Here is a 26676-nt window from a genome sequence, read left to right on the forward strand (position 1 = left end):
CTGAGGGCTGGATCGTTGGCAGCTCTGTGCATATCTGTTTCCTCCGGGCTGGGGTTGCAAAGTGGGGAGACCTCCCTCCGTCCTGAAAGGCTCTCTTCTTCAGCCAAGAAGGGCTTCAAATGTAAAACTACCCGGGTCTGGAGAAGGTGGGGGCATCTGATGACCAGCAGCAGAGGGTTCAGGAGCTATAGGGAAGAGCCCCAAAGGTGTAATTTGTTCCTCAATCTTCAAGGTTCCTTAGTTTGACATCTGGGAGCAGAGGCACTGAGCGGGCACCTGCTACCTGGGCACTCTGACCCTTCTTCACTGCTCCAGGCAGCCTCTCTTTTGTTCCCCTTATCACCTGCACCCCACCTACTCACCCTTGTTCCACTGGCGAGTGACTGAGATTTCTCCTATCCAGGTTAGTTCTTGGACCTTCTCAACCCTTCCTCAACAATTCAGGATGTTTCAGACAGTCCCCGACACGTCGTCTTACGTCAAGGTAAGACCTGACAGCGTCTTTAAACAGGTAATGATCCCAGCCCCTTGCCTCTCTGGTCTACGGTTCTGTCTTTCTCCCTTTCCCTGGAAAACGGTGCAGGGAGCAGGCTGAGCTCTCAAAAGGTGGTTCTGGAGCTAGGGCCATTGGCCACCAATGGCAGAGATCTTCTGGAATCATTGAAAGAGGAATAACTGACGCTCTTGGCTGCTTCTATTTGAGAGACTGGAAGCAAGCCGGTGAAACTGGTAACCTCTGTGCAGGGAAGCAGAGACCCGGGGGCCCTTGGAGTAAGGAGAGTTGGGTGCCAATGAGTGGTGAGCTCACGCAGCTGGCGCACAGCAGGATCCCCGAGTTATGGGTGGCGTGTATGGGTGTGTGCAAATTAGTTCGCGTGTGCGAGCGCCCGTGGGAGGGTGTGTGCCAGTGTGAGAGAGATGCGCTCGATAAGGAGTCAGTCCTCAGATCCACCTTCCTTGATCCCAACCGCTCCTTCAGAGCGAAGATTGCTATATTTGACAGCATATGGAAGTTTTTTTTTTTTCTTTTCCACAACAGTTCCCAAGAATGTAAATAAACCGAGGCCAGGACATCTGGGTTACACGTTTAATGAAAATCCTGCTGAGGGGCGGGGCCCAGGGCGTGGGCAGAGCGTCTTCCCTGGGGTGGGGACAGAGGTGAGGTCTTTCCGCAGCTCAGGCACAACCTTCTTGCCTCCCAAGTAGCCTCACAAAACGGGGGACTTTGGGAGCCTTCCAGGGCACCCAAGGAAAGACTCTCTGCAGTTCTGCAAAGGTGCTCCGCCCTCTCCTTCCCAAACTCCGCCTACCCAGAGCACCCCTCAACCCCACCTTGGAGCTCAGCTCACTCCAGCATCCCAGCTTCTGAGATGGCAAGGCAGTATGGGTCTGTCTAACCCCACGTGTGCACTTCAGTGGGACTCCCCAATTTCCAAGGAGGGCCAATTTTCCCTATCCCCCCTATTCTAGGATTTTTCTAAAGGGGAACCCCTCCCCCATTTCCCAGCGTGACATCCATTTCCCAGTGTGACTTTGGGGAGGCTAGGTGAGGGAGGCTTGACTGGGAAGAGGCGTTTAATCAGCCACTGGGCTGGGAAAGGATGGCTCCCAGGAGGTGCCAGAGAGCGCATGCTTGGGGTCCTGAGTCCAGGTTCCAGCCAGGTTAAGCACACCCACCACTCTCAGTGCACCCAACCCAGCTAAAGGTGTGCTCCTAAATGCCTGTCCCCCACAGCTGCAGTCTTTAAACACACACACTCCCACGCACACACACATGCACCCCAGAGCCTGCACTCATATGGGGACAAGAAGCCTCAGGATGACCTACCCCACAGGGACAAGTGGGAACCCAGGAGCCTGACCCAGGCAGAGTCAGAGAAAAAGCAAAGCTGCCCAGGAGAGCTGAGCGGCAGGGTGCTGGGAAGGGGAGGGAAGCAGCAGTCCAGCAGCTGTAGGCCGCCAGAAGAGCTTCTGGCTGCAGGAGCTCTTTTCAAGGGAAAAAAATGGGTTTTTCAGCAGCCACAAAGTTTGTATTGTTGCACAAAGGGGTGCATTGATGACGGCGAAAGGTCTACTTGGCAGGGACAATCTTGAGTCTGTTCTGCAGGCTCCCTAAGTCGACCATTTGCCAGAGGGGCATAAACAGTCCTGGGCTGCCAAGCTCCTGCCACTCCAGTCAAGGACCCAACTCTGAGGCTGTTGGCAAACACCCCAGGAGCCATGAGCCTAGAGGCCCCCAGAGCCAAGGGTGTCCACCCCACCCATGCAGCCATCGGGACTCTAAGAACCCACAGAGTGTTCAGGGAGGTGCCACAGGAAGTGCTTCAGGCGGGGTAAGAGGCTGGAAAGAGCAAAGGAAATCATGAGCCCCAATAGGTGAATAACCGTGGTAACATTAACATAGCCCTGATCTTTGCCAGACCCTGTTCTAAGCATTGTATTTGTTCTAATTCATTTAATGACAACCTTAGGAGGTAGTCCATTTGCAGATGAGAAACTCAGGGATGGAGGGGTGGAAGGGGTGGTAAGGGGCAGAGCCAAGACACAGGGCCAAGCTGTGCTAACTGACAGGTAAGCTCTAAACACTCACTTTGTCTTTACTAGAGCCCCGTGAGATAGATTCTAACACCAGTGTATACATGTGGACACTGAGGCACAGAAAGGTTAAGGAGTTTGTTCAAGGCCACACAGCTTGTCAGCAAAGAGCTAGAATTCAAACTCAAGTCGCCCAGCCTCCCAAATGAGAGAGAAACTTCAACCAGAACCTTGGACTTGGCAGATACCGAAGTTCCATGTAAATGCTTATGTGCACAAAACGCAAAGCGCTTGCTGATCCCAATGAAGAGCATATCCCTGGAGGCCCCTTTCTTGCCCCACACTATACAGGCAGGGTCCTCCACTTCCCTATTGTTCTGGCTCCCCGACCAACCAGCCCATTCAGTCTATGCAGCATTCTGGGGGAACCACCCCCTAGGAGACCACGGGAGACTGGTGCCCCCAGAATGTTCAAGCAACACCAGAGCCAGCATCTGCCCCTGAAAGATCCTAAATGGTCCTTTCAGGAGCACGGGTCTCTACTTAGAATGAATGTTGTTGGGAGCAGAGTCTGGGAAGCAGGGAGAGTGGAGAATGTCTAGGCTGAAATTCCCCCTTCGCCCAAGTCCCCCCTGTAGGCAGTGACACTGGGTAAAGGTGCTGACAGCACTGGCTGGTCTCCACGCCTTGTCAGTCTGCCCTCTCTGGTCTGCTTTGGACCCTTGGGATTTCCTCATCGACGCCAAGTGGTCTGGGGACCGGGCCCTGGAGCGCCTCAGGGTTGGGGGCACACAGACCCTCCTCCTCCTCCTCCTCTGCCTTAGGACCCCCGCCCTCCTGCCGCCGCCAAGGCCTCCCACGTAGCATTTTGAACCCTTTTGGCGCTAAGGCAAGAAGGAGCGTGGGGAGCCGGCAGGGTGAGCAGAGGCTCTAAATCTTCCTTCAATCTGTGAGTAGATGAAGGCTGAGAAACAAATTCAAAGCAGGCGCGCCTGCAGAGCCTTCCTGCAGAAATATTCCCCGGCATTCAAGCGCATCCAGGGGCGGCTCGAGCTGCCTTGTTTGGCTAAGGTCAGACGAGACTCGGGTTCTCCAATAAAAATAAATCTCAAATTAATTATGGCCTCGAGCGAGGGGCCAGACACTTGAAGCTGCAGTTGTGCAGTCTGGAGTTTTGGCGCTTGCTTGCCCCATCCCTCCCCCGCGCCCCCCTGCCTGGCCCACTCCCCACCCCCTTGCCAGCTCCAATACCCGCCAGGAGGGGCTGGCTAGGAGGGCAGACGGAGGGGGAAAGATCGGCCCAAGACGCTCTGCCAGGCCTGGCATCTTTTAGGGTTTCAAGTGACAGAGTGAACCTGGGTCCCGAGGAATCACAGGGACCTGAATTCTGCTGTGTGTCCTCTCACCCCCAACCCAGTCTGGGACCAAAGAAACCCAGGAAGTCAAGTCTGGAAAGTCTTGACCGGGTCAAAAGGGCTGACATTGAGCTAGCCAAGACACGTTTCACGCCGCTGTGCTGCTGCTTCCCTCCAGAGGGAAGCAGGACTTCCGCATCTTTGAAAATATTGTCAAGTGTTGACCGTGTGAGGCAAGTCATCCCACTAACGTTCTGATGAAAATGGTCCAAATCCAAATGTTTCCTGAATATTTGCCCCCATGTCCATGCCTTCTGTAAGTGACCCTAGACTTAGAAAGGTGTGCTGGGCTGTTGGCTGCTGCCCTTCTGCTGCTGGTAGCTTTTGTTTCAAACGCTGGCTTCCTTTCCTTGTCCCTGAGCTTCCCGGATTCAAAGTCAGTCGGGGCTGGTGAAATGGGCACAGCCCTAGTTCCTGGGCACCAGTCCTGCCCTGTCTGGGAAAGAAAGAGGCAAGACAGCTTCTGGTGAGCCAGAAAGAGGGTGTGTGCAAGTGTGTGGGCTGGGGTAACCAGTCTTTAGCCCGGCCACTGGGAGAAGGGAGAGAGGAAGGTGGGTGAAGATGGGTGGAGGGCAGAGGGCTGAAGATGGGTGGAGAGAGAAGGGGTGGAAAAGCAGAAGGGAGAGTCCTCCCCGCTCCACCAGCTCCAAGACAGTTTTCATTTGTAGTGGGCCTCACCGCAGGCTCTCTATCAATTTGTCTCAATGCAAACATTCGAAATATTCTCTTTGGCTGCTCGTGAAAACAATGTGAGCTGCCAGGATCAAACCATCTTTCCAGATGTCTGGTGGTAACCACATTAAACAAGGCAGACTTGTTTACTGTTGTGTTTGGTTAGGGCTCTCCCCCCCCCCTTTTGGGGCTTAAAAAAGAAGCAGCAGCAGCAGCAGCAGTAGAACGGAGCTTCAAACCCAGGGTTACATAAGTGGGGCAAAGTTGCCCACCAGCATGTCAACAGGGAATGGAGGGAATCTCAAATTCCCTCTGAGAGCAGTTCAGAGTTGGGGATAGGGGTTCTGCTTTCTGGGTGCAGAACCTTGTGAATAGATAAGGCCTCCTCTTGGAAGGGTTGGTAAATAGCAAAAGGCTTGGTACCAGTGCCAGTCCTGGAGTCACAATGAGAGGGTAGTTGTGCCTATGCCAGCCCCCTTCACAAGAACAAAACTGCAGGACTTTGGTGTAACAGGCAGAAATAAAAAGTGCCACTGGTTCCACAAAGGAGGGTAAGAACTCATTTTAATCTGATTCCCTATTGAGCACTCCCAATGGGAGACAGCTCCCACCGAAAATCCTTGGGGGTGCCAGGGATGTTGGGGTGACTGTACTGATAAATACAGTGAAGACAATCTGTCACTTGTAGGACGCATAGGAGTTGGGAAAAGAATCCTAGGCAACCGTGCTACCGCCGAGGTGGCGCTGAGGTGGCCTTCTGAAGCACTAGCAGTGTGAGTAGAAAGGGGCACAGTGACTGCTCTGGGGGACCATCAACCCCCTCCATCTCCTGTTTGCGCAAAGTAGGAACAAGGACTCCAGGTGGTGGGGTTGGAGTCCTTTCTGCGTAAAAGAGGGGCAGTGGGGCAGGAGATGCCTGGGTTGCTGGCCAGGTCGGTGGGAAGCAGTGGTCTCCCCGCACCCGCCCCAAAGCCCTGTTGTCGTTTGAAGGTCGGCAGAGTCTGGGCTGAAAAGGAAACAATTTGGGGTTTGAAAGGATGTAATTCATTCTTCCTTTCCCTTTAACCTCTTTCCTTTCTGGAAAGCATGTGGAAACGCTGAAGGGAAGAGGGAGAGAGCAGGCTGCTGGCTGGCTGGGGAAAGGAAAGGGTTAAGCCTGATTTCTTTTAATTGAACTCCAGAACTGGTGGCCCCAGGCAAAGGGGGGGACTGACCCCGCTAGCGGTAACCAGATGTGGCGGTCTCAGGGGAGCCCCAGAGCAGACCCCTGGATTGAGAAGCAGACAGGAGGTGGGAGGGGGGGGTCGGCCCGGCCCCTACCCCCTCCCCCACTCCACCCCCCATACACACACCGAGTCTCAATTGCTGGCAGGCTGCACCCGCCACTCCAGGTCTGGTCACGTCCAGACCCGTGTCTGTATTCGAACCCAAAATTGGAGCTGAATTGATGAGACTAATTTCGAAAAGGGGTGGGGGGAGGGAGGGAGGGAGGCGAGCGAGCTCTTGGGCTCCACGGCTCCTGAAGAAATAAAGAATTAATGTCACCTTTTTCGCCGCTGTGGACACCCATTTGAAACTTTTTCTTTCCAATTGACTCGGATCTCCTCTGGAATTTTTTTCCTCCTTCCCCGGGTGGACTCTTAAATAAAAGTGAGAAAGTCCAAAGCGTGTTCTGGAGAGCGCGGACCAGGTAACCTGTTTTGGAAGTCGGGGTGAAGGGCGCCAGGCGGAGAGCGCCCCGGGGTCCCCTCGCCGAGCCCGGAGCCCGGAGGCGGCCCCAGCTGGAGCGCGCGGCCGCCCTGCGGGGACCCCGGGGAGGTCTCCGCGCGCAGGCGGACGCCGCGGGCGAGGGGGAGGCTGGCCTCCCCGCGGGGTGGGGAACCCGGTCCCGAGCCCCGGCCCTCGGGGCTCACTCTGGGAGAAGCCAGAGCCTTTGCGACGATGTTGCGTGCCGCGCCCCGCAGACCCGTTGGGGGCAACCAGCGCGGAGGCCACGTCCCGCCGCGGCGGAGGTTTCTCGGGGCACGGGGTGGCATTACCAGGGCGGCTCTGGCCGGGGAGTCCGGGCTGGGGCCTTGGGGTCCGGGTCCCGGGAAGCGTGAGGGTTTTTGACTCCGGCGGGCGCGGTTAGGTGGCCGCGGGTGCCGCTGGTTGCCGCCCTCCGCCGGCGCCGGGAGCGCTCCAGAAGCAGAGGGCCCCGGCGCGCCGCCCTCAGGGCGTCCCGGCTAACAATGCTCCGCGAGCGCCGTCCGCGCCCCGACGGCCGAGGTCCGTCCGCAGCCTCCCCGAGTCCGCCTCGTCGTGCGGCCGAGCGGCTCCGGGGCTGCGCCGCGCCTCGGCACCCGAGCGCCCGGGGTGAGCCAGCTCTCATTGGATGCAATTTTAAATGGTGGGTTCGCTTCGCGCTGCGCCCGGACCGTCCCCGGCAGCTGCGTCCAGGTTATCCCCAGCCCGAGTCAACTCTCCCGCTCCCACCCCCTCCCAAAAAAAAGTTTGACTCCGGCTGGAAAAAGCATTAATGAACGTATCTGTGGGAAGAAACGGAAAGCGAATGAGTCAGGAGGGCCACCTTCGGCCAACGGCCCCAGGAAAAGGAAGGAGGCCAAAGGCGCTTGGTTTTGGACTTTGGGGGAAGGTGTTGGGGCGGGGGTGCAGACTGCGGGAATCAGGGCGCGGGCGCCGGGCGTGGGCCCCGGCATTGTTCCCGGCTCGCGCTTATCTCCCAGGAGCAAGTATCCTGTGCGCGGCGCACGAGTGTATCTGGGCACCTCCACATATTTATATACTGTGTGTGATGCAAAAAGCAGGACCAGCGGAGGGGAGGAAGAGGGGGTGTGGGGGAGGGAACACGAGGGAGAGAAGGGAGAGGAGAGCGCGAGGCAGAGAGAGAGAGAGAGAGAGAGAGAGAGAGAGAGAGAGAGAGAGAGAGAGAGGAGAGATAGGACTTCCTCCCCGATTCGCAAAGTGAAGTCACTTCCCAAAATTAGCTGAAAAAAAGTTTCATCCGGTTAACTGTCTCTTTTTCGCTCCGCTACAACAACAAACGTGCACAGGGGAGCGAGGGCTGGGCGCTCGCGGGGGGCACGCAGGGAGGGCCCAAGGCGCCAAGGAGGCCGCGCCGGGCTAATCCGAAAAGGCTGCGAGGTCAGGCTGTAACCGGGTCAATGTGTGGAATATTGGGGGGCTCGGCTGCAGACTTTGCCAAATGGACGGGACTATTAAGGTAAGCGACCGGGCGGTGGGTGCGCAGCGGCAGGGCGGGCCAGGGTGGCCAGGCGGCGGGCGGACTGGGCGCGGGGTGCCGGGGTCCCGGAAGACGTGGCCACTCTCCCTTCCTCCCGCGCCCCGACTGTGCGCCGTCTCCTCTCGCTCGCGGGTCCCGAGTACCACTCGCGGGGTGGACACGCAGACTCCCGGTCCAGGCGGTCGCCCCCTCTAGCCCCGCCGCGGAGCCCGGCCCCCTCCCACCTCGCTTACCGCCGGGCTGCGGGCGGGGGCGGCGTGGAACCTGGGGACCCGGGGCGCCGATCGAAGCCAGTGGCCGGAGCCCTTCGGGTCCAGCCCTCCCACCCGGGAGGAGGGTGCCCTGGCCCTGATGCTGGGCACACGCCCGGCGACTGGTTTCCTCTCACCCGAGGCCGGAGGCGGCTGAGGCGGGAGCTGCAGCCGCCACCAGCTCGCGTCCCAGGCTGTGGGCCCCGGGGCGGGCAAGTGGATTGGTTGCAGGCGGATAGGCGTGCAAGTGAGTGTGTCCTGGGGTCTGTCTGAGCGGGCTCCTCCAGATGGAAACCCCTGTTTACATGTCAGCGCGGGCGGTTTCCCTTCCTCTTGGTACTTCTGTTGCCGGGTTCTTGGCGCTCCGGAGCAGCGGACACCCCAAGACTAACCAGTCGATTTAGCTGCTTCTGGGGCGGGGAAATCTGCTTCCCTAACCTAGGTTTGCGCTGCTGCTCCGCTCCCGATCCCCGGGGCTTCGCGCTCAGCATTTGCGCCAGCCGGGAGAGAAGGCCCCCCAGGGTCTGCTCAAAGAGGGTCCTGCGCACTTTAGAGCCGCTGGCCTTCTGGTGGCCAGCAGGCCTGCCAAATCCAACCTATCCTCCCCACACCTGATGCCCGGGTCTGGGATGCAAAGTGCAGTCGAGGGACGGGTGAGGACCTGGCTTTCATGTCAGGCTTCAGGAAGGTTGACTACATGCTCCCTCTGGAAGGGAAAAGAGGGGCCACCAGCAGAGAGAAGGGACTCCCCCCTTCTGACTGGCCTTAGGGAATAGAGAGGAATGAATGGGACCAGGAATCCCCTGCGAGGACTGCCCCTCAAACCCAACCAGGAGTCTGTCTGGAAAAACTATTAGACTGGTGAGGTGGGGACTGGCAGAGCCCGCCAATCCCCAGAACCCAAAGGAATCAGCTCCGTGCTCATGACTGACTATGAGGAGGCTAAGATATAGGCTTGGAGAATTCAAGAGATTTTTATCATTTGGGTGGGGTAGTGGTTTTTATTTTCTAAGGTTTTTTTTTCCCCTGAAATATGCTGATTTAGGTAAAAGGCGCCAACCGAAGGAACTTGAAAATCTGGAGATGAGATAACTGATTTGCAATGGGTTAAAGGGAGCCTGTGTGAGTCTGGTTCCTCCTGGGTGAGAAGAGGGTGAGAGGATTCCTATAGCAAGGGGGATTGGTTGCTGGCGGCTCCATGCCTGTCTCCACATTGGTGTTTGTATGCTAGTGTCTCTGAATCTCTGGCTTAATAATAAGGCACACTGCTCTAGAAAACTGGCCCTCATTAGGACACTTACACTTACCCAGAAGGGCCCCTTCCCATCCGGAAGGGTGGTAAGATGGCTCCAAGCAAGGTCTTGATGTGGACACCCTAAGGAGAAGTGAAGCAATATCTCCACGATGCTCAGAACTCTAAGCACAGGCCCTGTGCAGAGGGAGGAAGCTGTGGTCTTGTACCCAGGATGTACTAACCTCTGTAGATACACACAGGGATTGGCATGGCAGGCAGTGAGAACAGGCTTACCCCAGAATTGGTGGGTGTGCCAATTCATCCCATGAATTGGGATGGGCATGGAGATCTTCTTTTCATGTTGATGGTAGCAGAAGCCTGTGATTCCCTGCAAACCCTCCCAGCGGGACCCTTGCCTCTCATCTAGCTTAGCTGGCCACACAGACCCGTATGCACAGAGCAGGGGCTTTTCAAGCAATCTTGGGTCCCCAAAATTCTAAAGGATGGAGTCATTAGTGTATAATTTGTGTTTAGATTGTGTGAAAGCCACAGCTTCCTGTTCACCTGTTTTGGGGTTCCCAGACCCCACAATCAAAATGGTTTAAATACTGCTTGGAGCTGACAGTGGACAAAGAGAGGCCAAGCTGACTTCTGGCTTCCATGAGAATGCACAGTCCAGTAAACCTATTTGAACTTCAGAACCATTGTGAAAATGAAACAGTGGGACTGCATTACCTGTACAGGCATATCTTTCCAAGCCTTTCCATCCTTCAAACATTAGACTTGTACACTCTTACCAGAACGCTTACCCATATGTCCACAAAATCCAGCCCTATACTGATAGGGATCTTAAGACATTGTATACTCTATCTAACTTGTAGGCACAAATCTATCACACGTGTTCCCGATTTGAGTAGCCATGAAAAATCATCTTTGAGTAATTATGGGGTGTATTAATTTAGGCACCTGCATAGTTATTCCTCAAAGAGAAGGCATATCAACATTTCAATATACTTGTGTATGACAGCACTCAGATGGTGTTTCGTCCAGGATGTCAAAGAAGACTGGGTTTCTTTCCAGTAGCCCTTTATTTTGTATATAATTTTCATGATTCTGTGTGGTTACAAAATCTCAATCATGTTGCACTTGTTATGATAGGTCCTTCTGTATCATGTTTTCTTTTCCTGTCCAAGAATGTCTCCTGGGAACCCTCGGAACACCCAAGTTTGTGCGAGCTAATCCACTCTTCTTTTGCCAGACAAGTTAACCTGTGATATTAAACAACATGCCTCTCTACCCCTGTTCCCCGCAGTGATATTATCAGTGTTGAGAGCACGTGATACTCGCTGCTGCTTTAAGAAATGACCTGGTTTCAAAATCTGCATCTGAATTTTCAGCAGGCCTCTGTTGAATCCAATTATTTCATTCATGGTAGCTTGATTCAATGCGCACGGTGCCATTAAGAATGGGGAAGCAGAGACTGTGAATGAAATAGGGAAATGAACAGTAAACTTGGAGTCAGAAAGTCTGGGTTCATTCTCAGCTCTACTCTTTAATTGTTCTTTGGCCGACAGCACAGGATTTGCTCCTTGAGTCTCAATTTCCTCATCTGTCAAATGGAGCCATAGAACCTCTTTGCCATAAGTCAAGGTAAATGAAGTCTTTCACTTAGTTGAATGCACATTAGTTGAATTTCTCCTGGGGGATAGAGCTTGTGGGGGCTGACTGGTCAGCAAATTAGATCACAGGCCTGCATTTACCATAATGCATTTTTTCATTAATCCAACAAATATTTATGATGTGTCTCTTATGTTCCTTAGCTCTGTTTGATGTGTTGAGGATAAAACCAGGATTGAAACCCTGTGGGCATTTGCAATCTAGTTGAGATAACAGACAAATATATAATTCTATGTCCAGGGATGATACATCTCCTGAAGAACAAAAAAACAGGTTAGGGAATAGAAAGTTCTGCAACTATATCAGCCAGCATGGTCAGGAAGGATAGGAGCCTCGAAAACATGGCAATGGAGCAATGAGTTGTCATCCCTCACCTCAGCAGAGTGCAGCACCACAGTCAGTGCATGAGAGGTGAGCACAGAAGGATAGAAAGGTTGGTGTGGGGATGTCTGGAAACCAGCAAAGAATATTTTCATCAGACTGGCTCAGGAGGGCAGGTTCTCCTAGCAAAGCAGTGCTTGTCTAGTTGGGAAGTTTCAGGATAGTACCCAGGGAGGGAGAAAGAAGCAAAGTGAGGAATAAGGCTTTACTTCTGTCCTGGAAAGTGGGGCTTTCTTTTAAAATGCTTTTAAAAGAAAAATCATGATGTGTCTGATGCCTTCACTTTGAAGGGTGAACCCCTTCTTCTCTCTGACCTTTTAACCTTTATATCACTTAGATTTTCAAGAATTCCAGGCAGGATAGACTCTGTCTATCTATCCCCATGACCATGAAGAATTGCCTTCCTCAGGGCCTCCCCTGGTGGCGCAGTGGTTAAGCACTAGGCTGTGAAGCTGCCCGCAGCATCTGCAGCACTGGTTGGTTTAATCCCCAGCCATCAGCGTGCGTCGCACATGGCGCGACAGACCTCTCCTGCCGTGGCGCTGCTCCCCTCAGCAGTGTATTTCATCAGTCTGCCTGTTCTGTTCCCTGTTCTGGCTCTGGTGAATTCTCTCACCCTCCCACGCTTCTGACTGTACCCAGTGCTTGTATAAACAAACAAACAAACAAACAAACAAATAAATCTTTAAAAAAAAAAAAAAGTATTGCCTCCCTCAGGAAATCAATTTCCAAATGGTGAATTTGTTCTGTTTGTGACTAATTCCTCCAAAAAGCTTTCTTTCCATTTCTGCTGTTATTCAAGTTCAGATATACAGGTTGACAACTTCAGAGATTATTTAACCCTGTAGTTGCATTTTTATGGATGGAGAAACTGAGGCTAGAGTTGTTTAATGAATTATCCAAGATCGCACACAACAACTGACTAGTTTCTAGGCAAGCTTCAATTGAAGCTAATCATTTCTTCTATGGAAGCTTGATTCAGTACAAAGATGGGGAAATAGAGAAAATGCAGACTTGGTGAATGAAACAGAGAAATAGGGCAAGCTCCTAATTCACAGGCTAGTGCTCTTTCCACTATACCATTAAGATTTCATGTACTTTCATTACATTATTGTGAATGGTTGAATTCTAGAGTTGATGTATTCGTGTGTGGGTGAGAGACAGAGACAGAAATGCTTTAAAAAAAAATCATGACGTGCCTGATGCTCTGAACTAAAAACACTTCTATTATTGAATGAAAAATGCATTGCTACCATTTATATTAAATCCATACTTTAAAAAAAATATTTTAGGGTAGGATTTTTACATTAACTGTTTTCTAAAAGAATTCCTTTTCCTGTAAATAAGCAAGGTCTCCATTGCAAGGAAACAACAAAAAAATTAGTATTTTACTTAAATAGTCAATATGCCCCTCTTCAGACCAGAGGCAGTTAGGCTGAATTTCTATTTTAATTCTCTTCATAATTGAATGTTTGATTATTCAAATAAAATATATTTTGATGCACTAGAACATATCTTATGGACCAACCTTCCAGACTATGCAGCAAGTAGATATTGAATAACAATCTCATTAAATAAAATTTAAGAGTTTGAGGTCTCATTCTGTTTGGAGTTGGCCAGTAAACTTGGCATTGGCTTTAAGAAATGGTTGATTTAAATCAAGCCTAATTTCTAGAAATGTAACATTATTCTACTACTAGTACTAAGTTGCCCCAGCAAAAAAAAAAAAACAAAACAAAAAAAAAGAGAAAATTTGAGAAATATACCACCAGACAGAGTTTCTAACAGATTGAGGCCTCTATCCTACTTCATACTCCAGAAAATATCCTCTGTCTTTAAGTTATCCCTGTAGCCACTTGCCAAATCCTAGTCTTTTCTGGGAGAGGTCTCATTCTAGCTGAAGTTTGATAGATTTTTAGATTTGAACTATGCTAATATAGGGTTAGAATGGAAAATGTACTATTTCTGTTTATTTTAGACAAGCAGCTACATTCTGTAGATATAGATCAATGCTTTTGTCTTGAATAACATGGCTTTCTTCTTTTGTCCTGTGCCAAAATAGTCTTCCTAAGTCTATTCTTTGCTTGGCTTTTTTGTTATTGTTGCTACCTTGATGATATTTTCATTTGTGTTTTTATCTATTTTATTGAGGTAACTTTGGTTTACAGCATTGTCTGCGATTAGGAGCAGAGGAACATACCCTTTCTCCCCATTGTGCCCCCCACACCCTTCGTAGTTTCATGACATGTTGAAAAGACTAAAGAAAATTGACAAAATATTCAACTAGCCATTAGCTTTTTTAGTAATCTCAGAACTAAGATTGTTCTGAGGTGTTTTTGCAGGTGTTTTTTCCTCTGCTGAAGACCACACCCTCTTTCATATTCTGTTGCCTTAATGATTTATATCTGAAGTGTTCATCCCAATGTCTTAAGATCCCTATCAGTATTCATCAGTGGGATGGTATTATGAGGTGATATTGCTCTAATTCTGCTACTAACTGGCATCATGATCAGTAGCCTGTGCACTTTGTGATGTTTCTCCAGAAGCAATGGGGTTGGTTTGTTCTCACACTGTCATTCTTGAGGCCACTGTTTTAGAAGTATAACAGAATTCCATGGAATTCTATGAGGATCTATGAAATCTGTGTGCCCTCTGCTGTAGAAAGCTTGCTGACCCCATGTGCATTAGTAAACTGACCAACTGAATTAATGCAAGTCAGAGAGGTCTATTTCTTGACTGTTATGCAGGGACTGGACAAGGTAACTAAGTGCTGTCAAGGTACGACTCTGGTGGCAAAAGGGCTACTGGCCTGGAAATCCAACAGAAGGATGAGCTGTGAGTGTGTATGTATGTGTGTGTGCAAAACAGAATGCAGTGTTATATTAGCTTTTAAGAAGGAAAGAGCAATTTCAGAGAAATAACTAGTAACAATAATTATTTATACATCCCTTGTGTTGCCACAACACCTTAACATACACCCTTGCATTTAATACTCACAACAGCCCTATGGGAGTTAATATCACATCTCCATTTTACATGGGAGAAAGTAAAGTTCCAAGAAGTAAAGCAACTTGTTTAATAGGTGATTAGCTGACAGCTAATAGGTGATAGAGTTGGGTTTCAAACCCAGAGTTTCTTATTCCAGAATATTACTTCTAAACACACCAGCCATACTTCCTCTTGGTGGATATGAACCTTGGCTTCAAAGGATGGATAGTACTTGCCTGGGAGGGAAGGGTCAAGGATTTTATAGGAAAGTGGAGTACTTTGGTGGGAGGTGCATGAGAAGGAGAAGGTAAGAGTGGAAGTATCAAAAGGAATTGAATTATGCTTTAACAAAGAATCTGAGTCTTATGTGTCTGTATGAAAGGAGCAATTAGCATAATTTTACTAGAGGAATGATCTACATAATTCTATAAACCTCGTAGGAGCTGAATCCTTCCCTTGTTTCCTACTCCTTGGAAATGAAGATGGGGATGTTGCATCACTTACCAGAAAACAGAAGTGAGCAGCAGTCAGGATAGAAAACCTGTGATAGTGTCAGGCAAGCAAGTCATACAACCAGCTCTCTTTAGAGAATCTGTTTATTTAACATGGGGTAGGGGAGTGAGGAGAAACTGTCTCACTAGATCCCATAAAAAAAAAGTGTTGATCCTTTTTACTCCTCTAAATATATTTTTTTGGGAGATTTCACCCAGTTTCAACAGGGCTAACACTCTTGGATTACCACTTGGTTCCTTTTGAGAATAAATTGTCAGAATATAATTGAAGAGTCAAAAGGGAAAGTTGTTTCTTGGAGAACCAAATGAAATTTCTATGGATAGTCAGACAGGTCTGACATATTTTCCTAGGTCAATTGAGTCCTTCTCTTCATTTAAAAAATACTGACATTTCACCCAGGCTAACCAAAAACTCAGAGAGTTATCACCATCATTCGAAGCAGGATTAGAAATTAAGTGTTCAGATGCATTTTCAGACAATTCAGGTCAACTTTACAGCAGCTTCAAAAGTGCTTATATCTACAAAAATGAACCAAAATACTGAAATATGTAAAATATTTTCCCTCATTGGTAGGCATTGTGCCTGCCATTTAGTTCGTGAGCAAAGTCCCAGAGTGTGTGCTGTTTTCAAGCCACCTCCAAGAGAATGCAGACTTGAAAACTGAAACGCTTTCCCAACAGCAGGGCCCATTTACTCAAACGGCACTATGTGGCCACCGTAATGAAAGACCTCATGTCACATCTCGGTGCACACATGCAAGGGGCCAGAGTTACAGGTGCCATGGGAGCTTTAACCTTGAATTTCTAGACACGTGTGGGTTTCACATGTCTACTGGAATCTAACATTCCAGTAGCAGAGTTGTTCTGTCTAACTATATGGGTATTCATTGATTTTACAGGTGAGGAAGTCTAAAAGTGAATGATTTTGCACTGTTGGTCATGTAGCTGAAAGGCAAAAACAAGCAGGCCAATAGTTGTAAAACTACTCAGCTTTAGAGTTGTCTTAAAGTCAATATTACAATTTATGTAAGTGCATATATTAAGACTGAAATTTTTATTCCTGCTGAGTCATTTTTGTCTTTAGGCAGTTAGCACTTAATTTTTACTCACTCAATTATTTATTGCACCAAAAGTTGAGTACTGTCAGGATCAGAACTCAGCAAGATGCCTATCCCATTCTTGCAGACCTCTCAGGTTACTCTGATTTTCTAGGCTTCTACTGACTTCTAAAAAGATATGCAAGAAACTGTTAATTTTGAACTCTGATCACTGGCAATCACAAAAGACACTCATTAGGAGACATCTTTATCTATGGTTTGTTCTTGTAAGAAAATGCGAGTACATTTCCCCAGTTTGTAGCTCCTATTGTCTCCTCACTCTTGGGTGATGCTGGTCCATTGTATGAACATTTTTGGAAAATATTCGTACAATCAAGTTAGCTCATCTTCTTTTCTCAGCTTTAGTTCCTCTACTTATATTTTTAACATAGAGAAAAATACCACAAGTAAAGCAAAAAGATAAATGAGAAATTGAGAAAAATATTTCTCAGGCATAAAACAAAGAACAAATGCTACAATATACAAAGACTATCCACAAATCAGTAAGGAAGAGATAGAGCACTTGGCAGAAAAGTAAGCAAAAATGTTGTGAATAGATAGTATTCGAAAAAGAAATACAAGTGGCCAGTAATATGAAAAGACTCTCAAACATGTGCATGAAAATATTCAAATGAAAATAATGAAATTCTTACATTTATCACCTGTGGGAATAGCAAAGATTCAAACAACTTAAGAATGCTTTGTGCTAGAAAGTAGCAGGGGACCCGTGACTCCTTAGCCCTGATGAGAGCACAACTTGGTATAATCGTCCTGGAGGGCAGTTTGTAAACATCTATAGAGATGTTAAATATTTACACACTGATTCAGAAAAATTTGCCCTACAAACACGTGCACTCAGATATCAAAGATTGATGTGCAGGATGGCTTTTGTGGCAAAATTTGGAACAAATCTACATAGCCATCAATGGGGACTAGATAAATAAATCATGGATGAGTCATATATAAGAAAATATCAGGTAATGGTGAAATTCAATTGTATTTATATGATAGTTTAGAAAGTTCTCCAACTTGCTCATGGAGAAAAGCAAATTCCAAATGTTTGGTCCTATTTCTGTAAAAGAAACAGTTGAAAAAACACACCTATGATTATTTGTTCATAGACAATTTCTGGGAGGATATGCAAAAACTATTAATAGTGGTTGCTTCTGGGCAGGGAGAATTTGACTTTTACTTTTCACACTAAAACTTCTGTGATGTTTGATTTTTTTCCCCCAGTGTGTCAGGTCTTTCCTGTTTGATTTTTTTAATCATGAGTATAGATCACTTTTATAATTTAAAAAAAAACTGATATAAAAAATAAAAGGGACTATTGGAAATAGACTTGGAGAGAATGAGCTGGGTGCCATCGTTCTACCCCAAATGTGTGATCTCAGAGACTTTTGTAGTAAATACAGATAGAATAACTCCAATTCTAGGAACTGGGATCTGAATTCTACCCCCAAAACGCTATAGGATCTTAGGCAAATTGCTTCCCTACTTCAAAATTCATCAGAATTTCTCATGTGAAAGATTTTTCTCCTAAAATAAAGGTATGGTTGTAAAGATTTCCTTTTTAGCTCCCACTTTAATAGGACTTTGGTTCTTGGCAGATTATAAAGGTATCTCTTATTTTGGGCATGAATAACTGAACTTCTCCTAGTCCTTCTGTCTGTGACCACGTGCCACTACTGCTGCCCTCCCAGGGTGAGGTGAGAGGTGATCTTCACGAAGGCCAGTTAAAGCTGGGCTCTTGGGTGACTTTCTGTGAGCTGGTTGTTTTCATTACCAAGTGACACTGGAGCTGTGCTAATCCTTTTGCATTAATGCAAACTAAGAATAGGGCCTGACTCTGCTTTGGGGTCTTACAGTCTTTTCCAAAAATTGGTCTCCTTTAAAACCCAAAACACATTCGGCCCCAAGCGCCTGTCCCCTGGACTTTTTAAAAAGTCCTGTTTAATTGAAGGGAAATTGAATTTGTCTGGTTTTCATTCATTTACACTTAACTCTTAAAAAAAAAAACACAATATTTTGAGGACTTATTTGATGTCCAAGAAGAATTTTGAGCCTCTTAATGAGCTTTCTGGATGGCTTTTTTTTCTTCTTCTTAAAACAGGAAGTGGTGCTGTGCTATGGGCAAACACAGTAACCCAGAAAGGCCCCAATTCAGTTTGAAACTGTATCACCCACCATAGTGTCTGGGTCCCTTGGTCCTAAGCTTACTTAGGGGTCTCCACTACTCACCTTCCATCTAAGGGGGAATAACAATGAGGAAGATCAATAGTAGTCATAAGAAAAAGAATAAGCAATTTATCTAACTCTTACTGTGTGCCAGTATCTGTTTTGAACTTAATCTGACTCACATTGTGTCATATCAGACACATGACATAACCTTTATAGCCACTTACACTTGGCCCTGTAACACTCCTGTGATGTCTGTAGAATTTTCATTTTGGAAAGGTAATGGGATTTACCTAAGCTCATGCAGGTAGAAAGTGGTAAAGCAATAATTTGAGCCTAATCCTGTTTGCCTCTGGGGTTGCTAGAGCTTGAGTACTGTGATGTGTCACCAATTCACACACACACACACACACACATCTGTGTAGTTTAGGCTCTAAATTTAATGCATCTCTTGAGGACTCATGGGATTTGTTTTGTCCTTTAAGTGACTGATCCCTCCTGCCCCATACACACAGCCTACACTGATCTTGCATTGCTCAATTCTCCACCACCCTTTATCAAGAAAGCCTAGGCCCATATTTCCCAGGTAAGAGTTGACTTTGTTAGCAGTTGTACTAGATAGCAAGCAAAGAGAAGCCGAAACCAATAGGTTCTACTTTAGTAAACTAAAGAGGTGATAAAAAGTTTTCTATGTGGCTCAGTAGAAAACAGCACTTTATTTGGTTCTTTGACAATACTCTTTCTTCTACCCACCTACCTTTTCTCTCTCTCTTTTCCCCTCTTGCTCTGACTCTTTCTTTTACATCCTAGTTCACTCATACACACACAGACCATATACACTTAAAAAAAAAAAACAGATTTGGAGAGGGTTATAAAAACGCACAAAGAAGGGAATGTTTTGCAAGATTAAAAGGAAATCATTGAGAAAGGCTAACTCCAGGCTCCAGTTTCTCCTGAATAGCATTTCTTGTTATTTCAAGGCTGATTGACTTATAACTGCACCCACGGCCACCTCACATCAGTTCCTTTTATCAGCCCAAGTGAGGCTTCCTGTGGACTGGTCCAGCTTCCTGATGTATTTCCTTTTTCCTTTGGCAGAACAAAGAAAACCATAGCTCCAAGGATCCTTGGGACCAAACATAAGTTAGCACTGAAGAACCTATTATTTTAAAATTTTCATTCTCAATGCATAGGACCAAGGGTCAAGTACCTGCCTTTGCATTTTTTTTCATATTTGTACAGCATGTTTGTGATGGACCCCATGTGCAAATATCAGGGGTCAATAATTCACCCAGGTTGTTGTTTGATTTTATTCAAAGAGGAAAAATTAATCCATCCTCCTTATCAACACCAAGTTAGCATCCCACCCTCACCCCCTACACATACAACTTCAAGAATTATTTGGGAAACCTCTCTATATTGGGGTGACTCTCCTGTTGCCCTTTTTCAACACAACAGGTCAGTAAAGAAACCCTTTTATTTAGAAATTTCATCCTACCTGTGTTTGAGACTCTAACTCTAGAAACATAACATATAAGAAAAGAAGCATCAAAATATCTCCAAAGAATGATGGAGTCAATTAAAGAATTCCAGAATTTGGGATAAGGGTGTTGTGTTCTTCTTTTGCATGGAATATATCCTTCCACTCCTCACCATATGGCCTCACCACCAAATTGTCATCCCCACCTACTTAGCCTCACCACTGGCTGTACACATTATTTCTTTTTTTTTTTTTTAAAGATTTTTTTTTTTTTTAATAGAGGCATGTTTTTCTTTATTTGTTTGCTTGTTTTTGTTTTGTTTATACATGCACTGGGTACAGTCAGAGGGGCGGGAGGGTGAGAGAATTCACCAGAGCCAGAGCGGGGAGCAGAGCAGGCAGAAGGACCGAAGTACACTGCTGAGGGGAGCAGCGGGCGGCAGGAGAGGTCTGCGCACCATGTGGGACCCTCCTCCGGTGGCCGGGGAGCAGCCGGGGATTGAACCGGCGCCGCAGAGGCCGCGGGCAGCTTCGCAACCCAGCGCTCTACCGCTGCGCCACCGGGGAGGCCCTGTACACATTATTTCCCAGAGACATTTAGGCACGACCCAGGGTCACAGGGAGCACCACCAGGAGAGTGGGTAAGGCTTGTGTCTGTCATAGTTCCCACAGTTTGTACTATGAGTTGCCAACCTATAGTATCTCTCAGTTCCCTTTGTGTATAAGGGGTCACTGCCCAGAAGAGCTAACTAAGTCTTCAAGAAGTGATGTGTTTCAAGATCAGTAACGGGTCAGACACTCTGGAAGCAGACCTGAGATCCTCATGGTCTCAAACAACACATCACACAATAAAGGTATTTCCAGAAGCTAAGATTTCAAGATTCCAAGATTCTTGGAATCCACAGACATTCATGCTTTCCTGACTCACTGGGCCTTATTTCCTGACCATTGTCATAGTGTGATGGGGAATACGATCTTTTCCATAGGAACCAGCTGGGCAGCTAAGCAATCACGTAGCCACCAAAAGTTACTAGAGCAGGACTTTTTTTCTTTCCAAGGATCATTGCTTTGGAAGAGGAGATAATTGAAACTGAAATATAGCTTCTCAAAAAGACAAGAGATATATTTCTGAAACAGTGTGATGCACCGTGGTTCGTTCATAGTGACTTCTCACAAATCAGTGTGGAATTTTATCACCTATAGGTGAAAATGAGCCGAAGAGGTGTTCTCAAAGAGGAAAATCACCAGAATGTTTATGGCATGAGGTGTTCTTTGAGGGGGGTGTGGGCATGCTTGGGTGCTGGACTTGACATAACCTGCTTTAATGATGCCACAGAGAATGGGCTAATGACTGCACCTCTGCATGTGAGTACGAGATCTTTTTGCCCCAGTCCTGCATTCCGGTCTCGTAGAGCAAAGATCCAGGTGCTACATATGCCCCTCTCCCAGTTCTGACTATGTTGTGTGTAAAGAACCGTTTACTGACCTTGGCTCTCCCCCCAATAAGAGCATATTTGGGTCATCTTGCTCAAATGGGGACTTTGGTGCAACATTGAACTTCCATAGGAGTCAAGGACTTAAGGGGCACCTGTAATTTCTGCATTTTTCTAGAAAAGGGAGGGAGGAAGAGCAGACTGCTTTTCTGGAAATGTTGTTTAGGAAGCTGGCATGTGGGGAATTTTCCCAGGATGCCTCAGGGACGGCATCCAGGCCTGTGGATTTGCTGCTCTGGCCACTCCAGCCTCTAAGCTATCCCTTCTGGAGAATGTGGATCTTTGTATACTTGCTAGGTCTGTAGGATGTAAAGGAATACCGGAGTCACCCCTCGTTGCCTTCCCACATTTTGGCTCTGGAAGGTCTGTGGACAAGCCATGATCAGGCAGTGGGGCTTAGAGCTCATTGAAATTAATCGTTTCTTCCCATCAGTTTGGGCTGGTTATGACCCAGACTCTTTTCTGCCCAGAGTACCCCTTTAAAAAATTTTTTAAACCCTGTGTGTATTTCATGGGAAATTTCACATGCCTGTTTCTGATTCACTTCCAATTAAAGGCTCAAAATGCTGGTTTTGTAAGAGCTCTTTGATGATTCTGATTCTTGTTGGTTCATCTTTTTTTCCTCCCTCCTAAAAGTCTACAGAAGTTTAATAAATGTTACTCAGACATTTGCATGCTTAATTGTTAAAAATAATTAGAAACAGGGGAGAATGTTTGACTAGCATGCAGAAAAAAAACACATTGACAGGGCAAAGAGAGAGACAACATATGGACCAGTGAAGGTGAACGCCTGTGAAAAATAAGGGGTATCACTGGGCAAAGGTACGTGGGTGTGCTCATCAGGGGGAGGGTGACTCCAAGCACAGGTTCCCTGGAGGCGTCCAGGCTGTATTACTTGAAACGTAAAAGTCCCCCTACCTGCAGCCAGAGGTATCAACAGGTGGTCAATTCAGTGGTCATCCTCACTTGGTGATGGAGCAGGTGGTGTTGCATTTTCCAGATGCTAATGTTGTTTGGAACACCATTCTGATCATAGGGAATTAGTTGTCCTGCCTTACAGCAAGCCTCATTTTCCATCTCCTTCCACATCATTAAAAAGCTTCGACTTATCTGGGTACACCAAATGCAGAAGAAACTGACAAGGCAGAGGCACGCTCCCTTAGGAGAGGTCCCATATTAGAGCATGTTTTGGTCATTTTGTGTTGCTGCAGTGGACCCTGAGTGGGGGCCATCGAGTTCTGCCATGGGCTGGCTGGGCACATTCGACAAGTTATTCTCCCGGTCTTAATGCAGTGTTTCCTTGCCCCTAAAGAAATCAGACTAGTACTAATACAATCTTCTTCCATGAACTGGGTAGAACTGGAGTGATGGATTGCTTTGAGTTTCTTGCAGAATAGTGTTAATTAACTGCTGCAATTGGACTATTGGGTAGCTCATTACATGATTACTCTTGTAGCTATAAATCATGTACTATTTCCATTTCTGCCTCTCTTACTTGAATTTTTTACTAAAGAGAAATTCCTCCCCACCCCACTGTTTTTGCCAGGGGTTGGTTAGCCATATCCAGTTGACCAGACTTACAAAATGTAATTTTGTGTTCATAGTGAAAGACGGGAATGCTGTGTGCTGTGTGGGCCTTCTTGCCTAAGAAGATGACACACACAAAAAAATTGATAAAACCTGGCAGCGAGAGGCTGGAGTGTTTTGCAAATTGTTGTGACAGTGGCAGGATGGTGCCATGAAAGCCTGTGCAATTTAGTATGAAAACCTGGGTTTAAACCAACTTATTAGCTGTGTCATCTTAGGCCAAATACTAACTTCTTGGATCTTCCTTTTTCCTATTTGTAAAATAAAAGTAGTGATGATGGTAATCACATGTAATATTAAGTTTTCTACTTGCCTTACGCCTAATTACAAGAATCAAAGGAAGTGTGGAAGAAAAAGCACTTTTTGATTGTGAAGTGACGTGGGAATGATAGTTATTATCTCAGTTATTTTTTTCAGCCAGGTCAGTGTGGGAACATAACACATAATAAACGTTGCTCAAAGTGAATCCATTGGGTTGCTTTTTCTGTGGCTCTAAGGACTGCAGTGCCATGTGCATTTGGTTCATTTCATCTATTCGGATGCAAATGCATATCTTATGCATATCTCTCTGCCCTTATAGACACCGGCTCCATAAAAGCACCAGTACAGACCAAACACGGCATATTCCTCCTTTCCCTCCCTCGTATCCGGCCATTGTTCTGCTCCTGAAACTCCCATCCCCATCAATGGGGGTTTTACGTAAAAACTGATGGCAGGATATGAGTGCAGCTTCAGGAATTCCAGGCTTGTGCTGCTGATAAAAAGTTATGTCAAACTGAAAACACCAGAGAAACAAACTCTCCTGTCCAACCTATGCTACTCAGTATTGTTTTAGGTTTGTTTCTGCCTTTAAAGAATCAAGAGCCCTCCAGAATTTAAAACACATATCTTTTATAGCATACCATTGCCAGTAGATTTTAAGTGTCCATCTGGCTAGCCAGACAACTCTGGCTATCCCCACTTATTCACCTGGGTTGCCTCCTCTGTTATCTCCTACTGTCCTCCTAGCAATGGGTTAAGGGAATTTAGAACCAAACCAGAAGTTGGCTAACTCAGAGATTTCAGTCCATCTACTGCTTGGCTTTATCATACCCTTCCAGAAAGAAGAGTTTCCTAACCTGGGAGTGACAGTAGAACTGACCTGCGATTTTGCTTGGGATAGGAGGGTCTATCTTAGGCATTGAAACTGCTAATAGGTTTAACTGAAGAAAGTTTGTGTGAAGGGACAGAACCAACAAAGTAATTTCTCCTGACCATGGTTCTCTGCTAGTGCTTAGATTAGGAATAACAATGCCTTTTCTCTGGAATGAGGACAGGCATGTTTGATCTTTATTCTCATCATGCATCATTGGTATCTTAGGAAAAGTTGTGTCTCTGGTCTTCTGTGCTAATTTATTCCACCAAATATCACTGCACCTAATATGGCCCATTACCCCACCAAATATCATTATATGAGTCAAGTGAAGTGAAGAACATTTGCTTGTATCCTACCCACTCTGAAATAACTAAGTGATGAAGAGAGAAAGGAAAATAAAGTTGACCCTTTGCATTTTTTTTTCCAATTTATGTTTTTTGCCTCTTTATAAAGTTGAGGTTACTCTGAGTTACATTATTTGTGTCATAGAGGTGTAGCCTCTCCGCTTTTAGGTGTTGCTACTACACCAAACCCACCACCAAAGCCCCCACAGTCCATCCCCATAGTCCCTTGCAGTCCCTCTCACTTGGTTCTCACCCCTTCCCTTGACCCTTTTCATTTTAAAATGTTCATGCAGACATTTAGCATTGAGATTAAGAGCTTCTCAATTTTTTTTTTCTGAAAGCATTAAATTATATATCTGTGGTTTATTCCTAGCCAGCAGAATTGGGATTTCAAAGTCCCTGGGGTTGGACAATGAGCTGCTCACACACTGATTTGTAGTTCCTTGGGAAACATGGTCTAACTAAGATTTTCTCTTCCTATGAAAACAAATGACCGCCAAGATCTTGATACTGCATTAAAGAAGCATTCTGTGCTTTTCTACACCAAAACCGCAGAGTGAAGGTAAAGAGAACAGTGAGCATCTCACATACATCATGCACTTGTCACTCTATATTTCAAATCATGAGGAACATCTGGCATAATGGAAATAAATGCAGGCTTTCAGGAAAGTCATTTTGCTTGATGGTGATGTCTACCTTGGTGAGGCTGGATTGTGAAAAGTTTCTGACAACCTCATCAGTCTTACAATGTCCTATTTCTTGCCCAAATATTTACAGATCTGGAAATATTGTGACATTTTCTGATAATTTTGAAGTAATTCTAAACTTCTATTTTAAATGTGATTTGCATAAAAGAAGGCAATAATATTTTCCTGGACTGTGGAAGACTCAAGCAAATCTCTTTTGTAAATACTGATGTAGCTTCATGAAAGATAGGAACTTTGCACAAATTTTAGGACAAGCGATTTGGGAAACTTCATCAGTACTTCTCAACTTTTTAACCTTATAAAGGCAAAAACCAGGAAATTAAGAAAATTGTCTTTATAGTAGTGGTCATAGCTTTCCAAAAGAACTTTCTGCAAAGATAGCATCCATCATGTTATTCCACACTGTCCAATATGGTAGCTGCTAGGTCTTCAGATGACTTCTGCGCCATCAAAATGTGGTGGTGAGTGCAAAGGGAACCTAAAATTTTAATTTACATCTTTTCATTTTTTTAGTAATGTAAATTTATTTAGTCACATGTGGCTAGTGGTTATTGATTGGACAATGCGGGTCTATATAGTTCAAGTCAAAATGTTGTCTGAAACTCCAAATTCAGCTAGAGATTATATTTACATGGATTATTTTTATCTGAGGTCAGTCAAGTATTGTCTTCATGGAGACTAACACTTCCACTTATGCTTCTGACTAACGTTAAAACAAAACAAAAAGAAAAATCTGTGTCTAGCACTGCTGGGTACTTTATTGCCAACACTGGTCTGAGTGGGAACTGAGGCTGCTGTTATTCTCCTGGTTTCATCACCAAAAAATATAGTGTTTTTTCCTCCCTTCTGTTAAAGGGGGCATTTGGGACTTAGCACAGGGAGATTTACAAATAAAGATAAAATGTATATTGACCTTGTCAAAGAAAGGTATGGACTTTTTCTTGTATACCTTTTCATTGAAAAATGATTGTGGCCAAAGAGAATACTATAGAATGTGACTTTAACTTCCTCTTTAGGTAAAATACTGACTTTATGCATGACATTATTTGATTTAACTTATTTATTTATATGTATTTTTTTATTGAGGTAGCATTGATAACAATACCGTGTACGATTTAGGGAAGATGTATGTCAACACACCCATTATCAAGGCACCCACAGTCCTTTATCAGAGACTACTGGAATCCCTCCCTCTTGTGTTCCCACCCCCACTCCAAAATTATTTTAAAGATCATTTTCAGCTCTAATGCTTTGTGCTGTCATGAATAATATGTTTGCTTAATATGTAGGACTCTATCCTATTAACAGATGGTTGGCTTTTCTCATTCCCAGATCCCTATAATTTGTTGTGGAAAGATTTCTCCCTAAGTATAAATGCGAACAAAGCAACTTAATTTAGCAAATAACTAACTGGAGTGATGGTCTCTGAACCCCAGTTTCCCTCCAGGGAGTGTTCCTTAGGTTTGTGCGTTTCCTGGTATAGTCAGTTAAAAAGAGCCACAAGTGTGATATCTAAAAAACAGGAGTCAGTTTCTTTCCTTACTTTGTGGCCTTTGCCTACATATAACAGGAATGTATGACATACTATGCCTGTGGTTTTGGAATTACTATGAGGAATAAATACCCCAGAACCTCCTCTGAGGGAGATCTTCCCTCCTTACTAATATCTATCTAGAGAACAGACCTACTGTGGCTTTTGCTTTGGAAGACCTAAGGCTGACATCACGTGACTGTCAATCTGGTGTC

General features: G+C 46.2%; 1 protein-coding gene across 2 annotated transcripts in view; it reads left to right on the top strand.

Annotated features, from left to right (window-relative positions):
• Nucleotides 1-445: 445 nt before the first annotated feature.
• The window catches only part of FLI1 (Fli-1 proto-oncogene, ETS transcription factor), a gene marked incomplete at both ends in the record, with an annotated part of 119845 nt that continues 93614 nt past the window's right edge, over nucleotides 446-26676 (top strand). Inside the window, one exon of one of the 2 annotated variants that reach the window (XM_084251093.1) lies at nucleotides 446-511. In XM_084251093.1, coding sequence (XP_084107219.1) covers nucleotides 446-511 — 66 coding nt within the window. The remainder of the gene's footprint in view (nucleotides 512-26676) is intronic. The other variant, XM_084251094.1, reaches the window with a different exon arrangement.

Source organism: Talpa europaea (genome assembly GCF_964194135.1).
Source record: "Talpa europaea genome assembly, chromosome: 12".
NCBI lineage: Eukaryota > Metazoa > Chordata > Mammalia > Eulipotyphla > Talpidae > Talpa > Talpa europaea.